Source organism: Hirundo rustica, chromosome 5 (assembly GCF_015227805.2).
Source record: "Hirundo rustica isolate bHirRus1 chromosome 5, bHirRus1.pri.v3, whole genome shotgun sequence".
Lineage (NCBI taxonomy): Eukaryota > Metazoa > Chordata > Aves > Passeriformes > Hirundinidae > Hirundo > Hirundo rustica.
In genome coordinates this window covers 61,908,453-61,923,576 of record NC_053454.1, presented here as the reverse complement: position 1 = coordinate 61,923,576, position 15,124 = coordinate 61,908,453, and the positions used below count along the sequence as shown (strand labels likewise).

The 15,124-nt window shown below is 46.1% G+C and overlaps 1 protein-coding gene across 1 annotated transcript; it reads right to left on the bottom strand.

The window, feature by feature from the left end:
• Positions 1-56: 56 nt before the first annotated feature.
• CCNG2 (cyclin G2) lies at positions 57-6,670 on the bottom strand. Its single transcript, XM_040065172.1, has 7 exons — positions 6,301-6,670; positions 5,199-5,336; positions 4,117-4,367; positions 3,891-3,969; positions 3,711-3,809; positions 2,410-2,615; positions 57-1,892 (listed from the first exon to the last, which is right to left on the bottom strand). The coding sequence occupies exons 1-7, from the start codon at positions 6,409-6,411 to the stop codon at positions 1,760-1,762; spliced, it is 1,017 nt and encodes a 338-aa protein (XP_039921106.1). The 5' UTR covers positions 6,412-6,670; the 3' UTR covers positions 57-1,759.
• Positions 6,671-15,124: the final 8,454 nt, after the last annotated feature.

The window sequence follows — 15,124 nt, the reverse complement described above, 5'->3', positions numbered from 1 at the left end:
AGCACAAAAAAAAGCAAGCCAAAAGCTTCAAGGAACTGACCGCCACTCACAGCAGGTAACAAATACAGCACTTGGTTTATTTTTGTTCTCAACTGAAACGAGACTCAGTAGGTTCCTTACCCAAGCACTCCTGAAGTGAGCAGAGACTTGCAGCAAGAAGTCTTCAGAGGTACAGTATTTGTATCATACAGAGTACACAATAAATTACTATCTACATGCCACAGACCTACAAAAAGTTACATACGATGTAAAAAAATACAGTATTTTCTGCTCGTTTTTTCGTTTTAAATTTTTTTTCTGTACATTTTTTTTTAATTTACATTTTCATATACACTCTTTTTGTAAACTTTTGTGTGTTTTTAGAAAACTGAAACCACATAACAGTTACAGACTTACAGCATCACTCTTACCTTTCTAAAGCAACGCCTGCACCTACGAAACAGCTTTTAGCTTGTTTGCTCCTTCATGTCTACTTTGGCACCACCACAACTCACACCGCTACTCTGAGCTACTTTAGTCTGCTTTAGCCATGTCCTCACCAGGGAGAAACACACCGAGACTGGAATTTGTGCTTTGATAACGAAGTTCAGAAGATAAACCATTACATCAACTACTTCACCATCACATTTACCTGATACTTTACTGCGTAATTTCAACTTCTCCCACACTAACCGCTTTACATCAGCATGCAAACAAGTCTGATTATGACTCAATCAATAACATGAATATACTGAAAAACAACTACAAGGGCTAAATATTCAAAGGAATGTAGACTTAGCAAGGTTTACCAAGAAGTCTAAGCTAATAGCATGGATTGACATGTTAAGATTTGAAACACACTGAAGTATACAAGGTGAATTTCAGTGAAAAAAATATCTGTACTAAAGAAAACATGGAATTACTCCTGGCCACACAGTTTATACTACCTCAAGGTGGAAACTATATTGACTAGAAACCTCCTGCTTACCACACATACTCCTGGTGTGGAATAGGGATCCCTGAAGTTTATAAAAGCCAAGCTTCAAAAATTGCTACTTGGAGTACACAACTCAAGACCCTGCTGAAAAGGAAAAGCAGTTTCAGTGTTCGGCCCATTGGAGAGTAAATCCTTCCAGCCTGGCACTATGTACACGCACTGTTCCATGTAACCCACTCAGCCACTTGGATCGAATCCCAGAACACCAAGGGGTGGAGGTGCCCTCGAGAGGGCCTGCAGTCCAATCCCCTGCTCGAAGCAGGGTCAACACTGAAATCAAGCCAAGCTTGGGATTCTGTCATGTTGGATCCTGAGAACATCCCAGGACAACAACTGCACAGCTCCTCTTGGGTCTCTCCCTTGATTGACTGACCCCACAGAGCAAATTTCTTCCATTAACCAAGAGCTTCCTGTTTAAATCTCAGGAAAGTTTCTCACTCTTGCTCCATGCTTCTCAGGCAAGACCCCAAAATCAACTCAGGTGTTGAGATGCTGAGGGTTTAGGACCACCAGGAACAGAACTACATTCATGGCTGTTGACAACAAAACTGTACAACAACTTTTTTTTTTTTTTTGCTGATCTGGGGACCTGAAAGAATGCTGGGGTTTTTTTTAATTCCTTAAAATTACAACAACAAAAAAATCAAGGCAGGCATTCAAAGCATTGATATACCACAGCAAGTTTTGCCTTAATACAGTTTACAGATTACCACCTCATTTATTATTGCCAAAAGACTCTCTGGTGCATTCAAAACTTCAACCTAATACAGTCCAGACTCCGTGCTAAGACCGACAGCTCAGAGTCTGCCACTTGGGTTTAGGTTTGAGTTCAAAGAAGAAGGTGCCTTCCAGATCGCTCGGAGGAGAACTGCTAAGGATTTCTTCCCCGCTGCTCATGTCTTCACAGGAGTCTTCACTAGAAGGAACAGTGGGAAAGGTAATTTTAACAAAGCACAGCCCCTTCAAAGTGGCAAAGTACTCCTCAATCCTCAGGTTGCTTGCACACTTTTCTGGTCCTAGTAGCAACATCCCACATCTAAATGCTCCTCAGCCTAAAGCTCCTTAAGGCTCCTAAAGCTGAAATCCTGACCAGGCACAATCTTCCTGATGCCAGCAACATCCTACCGATCCAGAAGCCAGTGCTCCAGACACCAAACATGAATTCTTTTAGCAGACTGAAAACGTTTGCAAGTCTTCCTGCCTTAAAACTAACAGTGCCTCCCCCGACCCAGCCAAGTACCTCTGAACAACACAATGGCAGCTCCCCGCTTCTTTCCAAGTGCTGAAGACATATTCCAAGCCCATCAATATCCTCAGAGCTAGTTTTTTCTCCCCCCAAGCAGCAGTGATTAAGCCATAGTTATAAAGAGCTGCCATGACCACGACAGGAAAAGGAGAATTCCCAACAAATTAAGCAGCCAAGCGTTACCAACCTCTCACTTCCATTGAAACATCCACCCTCTGGGATCGTTGGCAACTCAGGAACACTGTAGTAACTGTTTTGCAGGTTTTGGGCTGTACGTCTGGAAACAATCCAAACTAATTTTTTGTGATCAGGCTTGCAGCATTCAGGAGAAGAATAATCTGCCAGGCATTTAGAGACCAGCTCCCTCCAGTAAAGTAGGTCACTATCACTTATCTGGAAAAAAAAAAAAACCACAAACAAACAACCAACCCCAGAAGTTAGTTAGTCTGTAACACACATGCTCTAAGGATAACTCCTCCCTCCATTTTACCTTCTTGGAAAAAGATCTGGAAAAAATTTCAGTCAAGACAGAAGTGAGTCTTAACTGTGATACCTCTGTCAAAGTTGCTTTTGAAGGTGAACAACCAACTCCTACACACCTTCCAGACAAATCCCTGTTCAAGGTGGAGTTAGGCTGACAGTTTGCCTGTCAGTCCTTGTTACAATTTTCATTATCACCTCCAAAGGAGAAATGAAACACAGGTTATTCTATTTTAAAATGCAGTGAAAAAATTTAAAAATTGCATTCTCAAATGGAAGCAAATTTTTTAAACTACTTTAAAATGAAAAAAAGAAATCACTATTTTAAAATAGAGTAATATTGTACTTTAAGAAACTGGGGTTGTTCAATCTGACTCTAAGAGCAAAAAGCTGCTTCTAGGCCATCAACAGAGGCAGCATGCAGCTCGAGGCCACAGATCCTGCTTTAGTTCATAGGATATCCTGAGCTGGAAGGGACCCACAAGCATCCAAGCATCACGGTTCAACTCCTGGCCCCGCGCAGGACAATCCCACCAATCCCCACCCTGTGCCCAAGGGCACTATCCAAATGTTCCTTGAGCTGTGCCAGGCTCGGGCTGTGCCCATTCCCTGGGGAGGAGCCTGTTCAGTGCCTGACCTCCAGCTGGGGAAAGAACCTTTTCCTGATATCCAGCTAAACTCTCCTCTGACACAGCTCCAGCCTTTCCCTCAGGTCTAATCATTCAGGCAAAAGGCATAACCAGTCCAGCAGTCGCCGAACAGACTGGAAGTTTCTCCAGAACACACAGCCAGAGCTGCACCAGTTCAATCAGCTGCCTGTTAAAGCATTGGGTCAGCAGTTCCTCCGATTTTATACATGTAAGCCTGCTCTTTAACTGCCTCTTTCAGCCTAACAGAACCTGTGAGGATACATTTAGAGACCCATTTAAGGGGCCCCTAAATGTAGTATCACCCATCATTACAGTGTCAGTCCAACAACTAGAAAAACAACCCACTGAAAACACTCACCTTTGAATGCTTTTGAACACGCAGAAGGATCTCCAGTAGCTCAACAGATTTCAGCGTCTGAACTTCCAGAGTGAGAAGGCACAGGGCCAGGACAGACGGCTAAAAGCACCAGAAAACAGCACTCAGCACCACAGCCATCACAAACCTTCTCAGAAGCTGCAAACAACTGCTTTTACTCACTTTTGCTTTAGAGAAGACTAGACGGCAGTTGCAAGCTTTTAGCTGTGCTTCCAACTTGTCCAGATTCAACACTTCTTTCCTGTGAGACATCCAAGAGAAGAGAGGTCTGGATCGACAAGCATTCCCTCACCAGGAAGCAAAAACTGAGGAGCTGCCTCCTCTACTGCCAAGGCTGCAGTCATTTCAGAGGGAATTAAAAAGGGCCCAGCAAACACCACCAACTCACCTTTCTGAGGTATGACAGAGTACAATAGCATGGTACAAGTGCAAGAAGGTTAAGGCAGTAGTAGCTTTAAATTCAAAGTGCAACTTTTCTGAGATTATCTTTTCCATCCGTTTCAGGTCGGACACAGTGCATTTACATTGGCTGATCCGGATGATCTCGTGAGCAGATGGGATATTGCATTCCTCCTCCACGACACGGGCGGCCAGCTGGATGCAGCAAACTCCAATGCAAGACAAATGCTTCGGTTTCACCTAAAAACCAGAGCAAGCACCATGAATACATCATCCCCCCATCAACACTGGGCTTAAACAGCATCTGTGCTTGGAAAACCCACAGTTCTACAGCCCAAGACTTGCTGATCTCCACCAAACCTGGTGTCAGCCTACTCCTACACCTCCCCCAGGCATAACCAGTTCCATCACTTCAGCTGGAGCAAACCCCAGCTGGCAGAGCCCACAACGCAGCACCCATCCGCTGGGGCTGAGGAAGTGAAGTTTGACAGCTGAGCAGCCTCTCCTCAGGTTGTCCCCCACCACTACACAAATAAATTGCGGTGGGAACTGCAATTCCCTGCTCTTCCAAGTGGCAGTGCTCACCCACCCTCGCTTCCAGCCCACACAGATCCAGTCTGAGCCTGTTCTGGGCAGCCCCATCTCCCACAGATTGTTCCTGCCCCCGCTCTCCTCTCCCCTCTACCACCCTAACATTTGTGACACTTCAAGGACAGCCAGACCAAACAACTGATGCAACTTCGTTTTTTCTGCTGATCTAATGAGGAACTGGTTTAGGTCTAAGCTTCCTGCCTTAAAGCAGCAATGACACGATAAAAACAACCAGGAAATGATCGCTTGGTGTCTGTCCCAAGGCTAGGCTAAGCTTTAGGACAGTACCCAGATGTTTGTTTCCCTTAATTCCTCCTTTCTCAGACATCTACGTGGTGATGGTTTTAGATTTACTAGAGGAAGTAAATCAAGCTGCTACTTGTCTTTAGAGGTAAAAGGAACTGCACTCATCTCCAGGTTCATAAAGGAGACTTCAGAGCTGCTGCTGAATGCAGAATGAACCAACAGCCACACTCATACCTTCATAAGAGCCAAGAATCTGTCCAGAATGTTGACAGCCAAAACAAACGTTTCAGTTGCAAACCCAAAGAAGTTGGTCAGACTCCAAAGATCTTCCACCTTGGCATTCCTTTGTCTTGAACACAGAGTGCTTTCATTCTATGGCAAGAGAGGCAAAGTCAGAATTACTCTGTGGCCGCAGCAATCACCGTGCCTCCCTCCCTAAATCGTCTTTTTTTTAAAATCAATCAGAAGCAATTTTTTCCTTAAATACATCATTTCATTTAACTTGAAAGGAAAATAAATTTAGACACTTAGGACTCAAATCATATCCACGGTTCAGAGATTACAGCCAGGTCCTGAGTATCACTGGTGCCAACAGCCAGCACAACCGCATCTCCTACTCTCCACTGGCTTATTTTAAGACACATTTAAGGCTTATATAACTTACCGAGAGCAGGCATACACAGTGACTACTGACCTTAGAAACGACCACACAGTTCTCTGCCTTGCATGTCAATATTTAAGCAACAGCTCGGCTTTCACAACAAACAAGCAGACTTATCTCAGGGATTTTTTTTCCGTTAAATATTAAAATATTAAGGCTGTTCCCAAAGAACTCACAAGCACCCGAAGGCACATAATAAGCCTGCTCTAAACTCAGTAAGAAACTTTGGTCGTTGACGTGGAGATGTGTATGGTCTTATTTACGTTTTACTGCTCAGCACTGAGCGGTTCTGGGCTCATTTCCCCAGACCTCGCCAATGAAAAGCCGGTGGCTCCCGTTTGTTACGTGCAGGAAGCTCCCCTGACGGAAACAATACAGAACCTCCCGCTCCTGTGCTCGCTCTAAGTTTAAACAATAAATGCTAAACGTCTAAATATTTTGCTTGCCCTGCAGGTCGCCGCGCTTGGATAATGTAACGTTAACACCTACAAACTAAGGCAGAATTAAAACAAAAGGCAAAAGCGGCGCATACAGGGAAAAAAACCAAACAACCAACCAAAAAAACCCCAAAACTTTCCGCAGTTAAGGCACTTTAAATTCCGTTAACCAGAATTTTCACTGAAATTCCTGAAATTTTCTTTCTTCCCTGAGGAGCCCCCCGACACCCTCACCCACCTCGGTGGCGCCCTCGATGAGGCTGAGTCCCTTCTCGCGGGGCTGGAACCGCCCCTCCAGTTCCAGATGGAGGTTCAGCTGCTTGAAAAGCCACAGCGCCTCGCTGCTCATCTTCCCTTTTCTTCGCCTCCTTCCCCTCCGCAGCAGGGAAACAAAGGGGCCCCGCAGGCCCGGGGCGAGGGGACACCGGGCCCCCCCCGCGGCCCTCACCGCTCGGGGAGGGGGAGGCGAGCCCGGCTCCCGTCACCGCGCCGACGGGGGTGGGCTCGGCCGCTGACCCCACATCCAGGCAGGGCGGCCTGGACCCCCGCGGGGCGTCACGGCACCATCACAGCACCATCCCCAGCCGCTCCGCCCCGGCCCCGCTCCAAGATGGCGGCGCCGCGTCCCCGCCCACGGCTTCTGTTGTCCCGCGCGGAGCGATCCCCGCCGGTGAGGCGGCCCACGGAAGTCAAATAGTCCACCCGTCATCCGCGGTGCCCCGACTGGTCCCCGAGGTCCGGGCTGGGCGCGGCCGGCCCGCCGAGCTCCAGCTCAGCGGGGAGAAGGGCGGCACCGCGCTGCTGCGGCGGGGCGGCGAGGCCGCGCGGAGGGACACGGCGAGTGACGCATCACGCCTTTAAAGGGACGCCAGCGGCGCCTCATCCGTTTTGAAAAGACCGCCCAAACCCTCCCGCGCTCGGATTGGCCCGCGCTTCCCAGCCGCTGATTGGCCGGCGGCAGCGATCGCCCGTCCCTTCCCCGCCTCGCGGAGGGGCGTGTTGTTTACCGGCGGCGATTGGCCGTCGACGGAGGCCGACTCTGTTCTGATTGGCCAGAGGAGTTCTGCCTCCGCCCCGCCCACTGCTCCGAGCCCTGGCAACCGTGACGAGCCCGCGCGCGCGCGCCCTGAGGCGATGGCGGGGCGGGAGTGGCGGCGGGCGGCCCTCAGCGCTCCCGTGTCCCCACACACCGCCCGTCCCACAGCCCTCCGGTGTCCTGACACCCTCCTCCACACCGTTCCCGCGTCCGGATCCCCGTCCCACAGCTCTTCCGCGTCCCGACACAGGATAAAAATGAACGCGGACCTGACTGCAGCAGCCTGAGGATGCTCAGTCCCCGCGGGTCAAACTCCCTGTGTGTATCTCTGTGGGACTCTCATTATGCTGTTCCTTGAGGGTTCCAAACACCCGTCTGGATTTAAAACCCCTCCGTGTCCTACTTCAGACCGAGAGATTTCTGTGCAGCCTGGTGTTGCAGTGGTTTTGGCATGTGGACTTCCAAACTTCCCTTCCTATGGAAAGAATCCCAAGGCCCAATGGGTCAGGAAGGAGGCAGTGGATCAACATCATAAGTCAAAGGTTGCATCAAAGGCCTTCTCAGCTTAATGGAGTCCTCAGGACCAGATAAAACAAAATAAATCACTGTCTGGAGGATTTGTGGGGCTGTTTCAACGTGCTCAAGCACGTGGACAAACACAAAGGGATAAATGTCCCAGGACAAACCCAAACTGCAGTGATCAGATGCGTGTACACACCAGAGACAAAAGTCTGGGGAAGTGACTCTGGCAGATTAGCGCTGGGTTTGATCTGGTGAGGTTCTGCAGCTCCAACAAACAGAAAATGTTTATGAAATGTCACAGGCTGGAAAAGTAAATCCACCTTCTCCACCGAGCCATCATCAGTGCTGAGCTCTGCCAAGCTCTATTTTGAGGCACAGTCCCTGTCTGCAATGCCAGCGATGACGGCCAACACTCTCCTCAAATTTATTTTGATGCCAAGGACTCCGAGATTCCTGTAAACACGCATGACTTTTCCCCAGGGTATTCCTGATGTGAGCCAGAGTTCCTGTAGGTACCAGCAGAAATACCTGAGCATCCCTCCCATCCCCCAGTGAACCAACTGGCACACTGACTGATTTCTGGGGAGGATAGAAGCTGTTTTAGACAGGGATCTGCTCCAGTTCGAACTGCTGTTAATGGAACGACTTCCAACCAGCTCCATGCAGTGACATCATTCAGGTAATGTTTATGGGATGAGTGTCTCAGCTCCAGTCTCTGGTGTTCAAATCCCTTCAGCAGTTGCTCCCTTCTCTTCTCCCCCACATTCTGAAGTGTGCCTTGTGTCTTGCCATCACAGAGATGGAGTACGGATACTCCTCCTCCTCCAGCTGCTGTAGAAAAGTACATAGCGGAACATATGTTCCAGTTTACCTAAAAGGACAAAAAGGGTTCATTTTGTAAGCACAGAGCATGACAGCTCCAAAAGTATCAATTCAGATACCTGCTTGAACACATACATGCCTTTCACTTTACTAATTTAAACCTAATAGAACACTCTGAAAAATTATCCTTCGTATCTCGTGTAGCCTAAGGGGGGGAATCTCTTATCAGAGCGTGGCTCATTTCCCAGGTTAGGAGAGAGGAATCCCTGCCCCATCTTTGTTCCTCAGTATTAATCCACTTGTTGAAAACAGCTCAGTAGGATCACGAAAACCTCAAGGATCCTTAATATAAGAGATGGATTGCAGCTTTGGGATTAAAAAGAGGGAAAATGAGTCTGCTCCCTGTGCTGTCTGGACCTGGCAGAACAATGGAGTGTTGTGAGCAAAGGAGGAGTCATGGTGAGGTCAGCGAACAAAATCTGTTGTTGTTTTCTATTTTTTCCCTTATGCAAGGAATAATTTTCTTTCAATGTGGCATTTATTTGGGATTCAGGGAAGCGTGAATGTGGGGGGAGAATGAGAAGTGTTTCCAGCATTTTGAGGAAACACAATTTTCTTTTTCTGTAATGTGCTGTGCTTTACAGAGCAGCAGTTCCTTCCTGACATTCTTTGGGAACCCAAAGATGCACATCCTATTAAACGGGGATTATTTTAACCAGCCTTGCTAAACTACTTTCCTATATGGCCTGGCGAAACTTGTCCAGGCATGCCCAAAGCAGTTCCTCAGGAATGGTTCTGGATGGCTGAGAGCTGTGTATTGTACTGGCAGGGGATGATACAGAGGTGTTGATTTGGCCTGGTGGCATGTGGATTTCTCCACGGAAATAGGATTACAAAGCATGGTGATTAAGGGACACAGAGTAATTAGCACTCCAGACACAAGCATTGTCTGCCCGCTCTGGACACCCACGGAAGAAAAACAGGGGTCACTTGGAACAACAGCTCCTTTGAACCACTTATCCAAAGAGCTCCACGCAATTTACAGCCACCAATTAATCCAGGTGCCCCACTGCTGGCCTATTATTCCGGTATGGAGGACAGCAGCAGCGCTGACACCTGGAAGGCAGAAGTCACAGGTAAAATACACATATTAGAAAACACGTATCAAGGCTCTACATGTACACACACCGAGAAACAATTTACAGATTCTGTTGCTTCAAGAGCAATGGGATCAGTGCCTTGGGGATAAAAGTTATCAAAACTTTTGCATGGACTTCCCCTCACCAGGCCCTTCGGGAGGGAACAAGTCTAGGAGACGAAATGATTCATAAATCTGTCAGAGTTTAAACCTTGTTCCCCAGACAGCAGCCCCTGAAGGAAAGTGGCATTTGATCCTCCTGTAGTCATGGGAGCAATGTTCCCACTGGTCCAGCTCCTGTCTGCCCAGAGGAGTGTAATTCCACACCTCTCACCTGGTGCTCCTGGAAATCGAGTTCAGCATTCATAAATAAATGAATTCATTCAGGTATATCGCTTGCTGCCTATGAGACCAAAGGACAGCAAGGCATCCTGATAAGAGATTAAATGGAGGTTGGTGTTAGGGAAGAGATTCAAAGGACAAACCCAGAGGAGCAGTGACAGTGCATCTCCCAGAGACCACACCCTGAGTTCCAAACAGCTGCTGGAATAAGGAAGGGAGGGGGCAGAAAAGAGAGGCCCAGCATGTTTGCTCAGGAAACTCAGAGCAGAAAGTATTTTGAGCTGCCAGGACCCAAACATAAATCAACAGAAACTTAGTAGAACAGAATCTCTGTTTTAATTTAAATAAATCTGCCATGTACTGATAGGACATACTATGCTTACTGAAAATAAAAGGTGCCTTATTTATATAAGAGCCTCTATACCAGCACAGCTGCACCACAGTCCTGGGACAAGACTCCCAAGATGAGTTTACTAGAAGAGAGAAGTCCAAAAATCTACTGGGAAATAGTTTCTTTCGTAGAAAAAGTTCTTATTCTCAGTAGCTGGCATAAAACTTGTAAAGCACAGCTAAAAATGAAATTGCATGCAGTGCTAAAACCTCGATTCTTGAAGGAAATTCCAAGTTTTCACTGAGAATTTTCACTGACACAAAAGGATTCTGTTCCAGAAATAACACCAGGGATGGGCCTCTGCCTATTGTTTCATGGCTGTGAGCGAGCCCATGTATACTATGTTGGGAACCACAGAATTCCATTATCCCTGATATTGACAGAGCAGGAGGAAAAGGCTGCAGAGTGAGCTGGCTCTGTGCTGAACTCGATGCTCTGCCTGTGTTGTCACAGAGGCCTCTCTCCACACACACAGAGCTGGAAAGATCTAGAAAGCGCTCAGGAGCAAACAGCAAGAGTCCACTGCAACCTGTTTTTTTAGTGTCATCAGATCTCCTTTTGGAGGGGTTGGAAATGGCTCTGGCATGAGAAGAGGAAGGAGGAGCCTTGCCTGCGTGCCACCCCTCACACAAAGACAGCACGAAGGAAGGCACTCCTGGTGACTTCACCAGGGCCACAGCAAGGTTATCTGCAGTTTTGTAGCTCATGGGCTGCAGCTGCCCCACCTTGTTCAAACTTCACTCGCTGGTCACTGAGAGAAAGGAAGGAAGCAGGAAAGACTCCCAATCTGTGATTTCAGAACTTGGCCAGTGACTACAATTATTTGTGATTTCTGTGGGGGGTGGATGCAGGTACCCTTTGTCTTAGTCCTCACTGGTTCCCACTCCAGCTACTGTCAGAAATCTACGCTGCATCTTCAGGTCTAATAAAATACAACTTCCTGACTTCTTCAGCTCATCACCCCAGATGCACACACGCACTTTCTGCAGGCAGCCGTTGCAGGCTGTGTTTGAACAGCACTGGAGGTGCAGCCCCAGTGCTGCTCCCGCTGCGGCACAGGGAACCTTCCAGGAGCCAAGAGAATGACATCAAATGGCAATAATTTGCCTTCAGTGCAAGTTAAATTGTCTGAAAGGCAGCTGTGTGTTTCAATAGCCTCGTGCTTGTCGAAGCATGACCACAGAACCAGCAGTTTGCTCAGAGGCCTCCTTTAATAACCATTTGTTACTGGAAGGTGCATTTAATTCACTGTATATTTTTATCACTTACTTTAAGTGGGTTATTTTATTTAATTGACAGGATAATTCTAGGCAGTGTTGTACTTAAGGCTTTGGAAAGTTTTGTTGGTTTTTTTTTTAGAAAGGTGGTTGTGCATAATTTCAGGAGGCGTTTTCAAAATCATGGGGATTCTGCATAAATGGAATTTAAATTAGTCATTAAAAGTTAAACCAAGAGAAAGGAAAAAAAAGAAAGGCAGTCAAAGTCACCTCACCTTCCTGCCTGTAGAACTAGGCAACTGCTGAGTAAAATGATTTGCTAGGAAGCATTTAGCTACAAGGACTGGATATTGTAAATTTATTTTATGATTTTACACTTATTTTCCAATTTAACATTCCATTTTCCATAAAAGATAAATAGTCCCTTAATTATCTAACAAAATACTCCTTTCTTTCCTTTCCCAGGCTGTCTTAAATTCTTGTGTCTTTTGCTAAAATTGAGATCTTGGGACAATGTCTTCTGTACTTTGCACAGGGATAATCACTAATTATGAGATCGCATCAGCCGGTATATTCTTCTCTTTATCAGACAATACAAACACAGACTATCAGAGATGGAAGGTTTTTTTTCCAACTGTAAATGTGAAAAAAATATCAGTCTAGTGGGTCAGTTATTCCTACTGAAATAACAGGCAGCTGGAATTCTGGAAGTCTTGTGGTGCCTGCTGACCTTATCCCTGTGCCAGTACAGGGGAAATATTCCATTTCCCCCCTTGCTTTTCCAAAGGACAACCCTTCGTCATTTCACGTCCACTGGTGCATAATGGCCCGCTCTTATTCCCCAATAATTTACACCTCTGTTTCACGAGACGAATTGCTCTGTGAAGGGTAAACGGAGATGCTCAAACTTCCACGCCCAGCACCGCAGATGTTTCCCAAGGAACAGCTGCAGGAACATTTCCAGCATAGTTCTGTCCCAAGATTCCGCATCCAGGCACGTTTCACTCACACACTCTTGCTGCTTGCCAGAATAATTCAGACAAGACTTTCTCAGATGCACCGGCAGCGAACGTGATCCTGATGCACACAGAAAAGCGCAGATTATCCACTGGAAAAGGCACACCTACATCCATCGCAGCAACACTATTCATTTTGCAAGGTTATAAACTCCTACGGTGTTGCTATCAGCTCCCCAGGACGCAAAATGTCCAATTATAACTATGGATGTCTACAGTAAATCATAGCCACAGCCAGGTAATTAACACGAGCTGCCTTTTAAAAACTCAGAAAATAAAGGAATTTTTATGTTTTGGAAGGGAAAAATGGAAGAAAACCTGTATTTAATGAGACCACTCTGCCAATACTGAAAAGTTAAAACGGGAAATGGTGCTAAGGAGGAGGCACATTCTTGTCTGCTGTTGGTGTTCTTGCATGTTGTGACACACGTTTCCAACTAATAATCTATTTTCTAGGAAGAATGACGGATTTACTGGTGGGATGCCCAGGGTGAAGGGGACAGTCTGAGATATTACCGTCACCAAGTTAAATGAAATAGAGCCGAGACAGAACACGTTCCAAATAGCAAAGCAAATGGCAGAAAATAGCAGCTCTGGTTGAGAAAATTACATTATGGGGCTGTTTATTTAGTAAAACTAAATCGGGTTAAAAGGTTAATTTTGTGTCTGCAGTTCCCCTCTCAGAATTAATCACTGAGTGAGTTGAAAGAGGTGCTTCATTTGCTAAATGTGAGCACGTATTTCACTGTTCTGGATGAAAGCAGAACTATGTCCTGGTGTTTTGAGAAGCTCCATGCTGGGAACAGATAGGAAGAGAATCTTGTGCAGCTTAAAGAGAAGGGTTTGTTTTCCTAATAAATAATTTAAATTCCTGCTGGTAGGAAGAGCAGGGTGGGAACAGCTACACAAAGTCCTGAGAGGCCGTGGAGATGTTCCACTCGAGCTGACACTCCTGTCATTCCACTGATGGTGGTTTCTAAGGAGGACAGCCTTCTTTAACAGCTGCACTGGAAAGCTATGTTTAAGCTCAAAGAAATGAAGGAGCCTGCATCTAGTTTCCTTTCTTCCTTTGCCACATTCTTCAGGAATACTGGTGTTTTGTTTTGTTTTGTTTTGTTTTTTTCCAAAGGGCAGCTAATTATTGCCTGTAGGAACAAGCACAGCTGATGTACTCACAAGTTGGAACTGCCTAATAATTTGTATATACTGATTTCCATGCTACTTACTCAGGAAATCAGCATTCCATCAATTGATTCATTGCACAAAAGAAAGGGTAAGGTTTTTTCAAAAGCTACTAGTGATTTTGTAGAGTTCAGTTTTCACAGAGATGAGACAGTTCAGTGCTCAAACCCATTTCATTCCTCTGGGAGAGTTCCTTTGTACTGATAATTTTTCCTTGACAAGCCCTTGCTCCTTGGAAGCTGAGCAAAGCCTTGTCAAGTAATTTCACCATAGACCATGTTTATAGGGTTCTCCTTGTTTCTTTCTGCTGCTTTCCCCAACATTGCACATTTGCAAACTGTCCCTCTCACAAAGAAAATAGAGTTTAACTTTCTTTTCAGCTTCTGGAAAATCGAGAAATTCTGAGTATGTTTCTTTTTCTTTTCTTCCTTTTTTTTTTTTTATTTTATTTTTTTTTTTTTTTTGGTGGTTGTTGTTGTTGTTGTTGTTGTTTTGGGGTTTTTTTTTGGTTTTTTGTTTTGTTTTATTTTGTTTTGTTTGTTTGTTTGTTTGGTTTTTTTGGTTTTGTTTTGTAAACCAACATCACTGTTGTCTCCTTTGAGCTGATCAAAGCCTGCTTACTACTTGAAGGATCAGAGGTTAGCAGTAAGTATAGGTGAGTTATGTAATGGCTGGAGTCAAAGCACAAACACAGAGATAACTATAGGGGTAACTGGACTCGCTCTCTCACAGGGGAACTTGAGCAGCTGAACCCAAACAGCAGTTATTTTTATGAGCTTGCGTGTTTCCAGCCCCTTGGGATATTCAAATGCTTTACAGACTATTTTAATGTGGCCTCACAACCTGCCTGACACAAAGGTGAATTTACCCTTGCTCTGAGGCTGCTGTGTGCATGTAGATTTGAACTCCCCGAGCTTTGCATGTCCGTGCTGAACTCTGAGTGCACCTAAGTTGGGTGGGTATGAAAATTAGCAGTAACCTTTGCCTCCGTGGGTTTGACCGACTGGTCAAAAGACACGCAGGGAGCAGCACCTTGGTCTCCAAAGCACCACAGAGCCAAAACCACCAGACCATCTGGTTGTTCCTCTGAAGGGTTTTTAAACAACACAGATAGAAGTGCCTGCTGTAAGGATACACGGAATCGTAGAAACGTTTGGCTTGGCAGGGAGCTTAAAGATCATTCCAGTTCTATCCCCTGCTATGTGCAGGGACACTATCCCAGGCCGCTCCAAGCCCTGTCCAACCTGGCCTTGGACACTCCCAGGGATAGCCATGGCTTCTCTGGGCACCTTGTGCCAGGGCCTCACCACCCTCACAGGGAACGATTTCTTCTGAAATCCCATCTAACCCTGCCCTTTCTTGTCGGCATGAAGCCCTATTGCCTCTTTCCATATCT

Bases quoted from the DNA above. Each gene is read 5' to 3' on its own strand.
- CCNG2 (XM_040065172.1), bottom strand. From the start codon at position 6,411: ATGAGCAGCGAGGCGCTGTGGCTTTTCAAGCAGCTGAACCTCCATCTG. The intron at 3,970-4,116 runs GTGAGTTGGTGG...GATGTCTCACAG, and splicing joins CTCTGTCATACCTCAGAAAG to GAAAGAAGTGTTGAATCTGG. The intron at 3,810-3,890 runs GTGAGTAAAAGC...TGGTGCTTTTAG, and splicing joins TAGTCTTCTCTAAAGCAAAA to CCGTCTGTCCTGGCCCTGTG.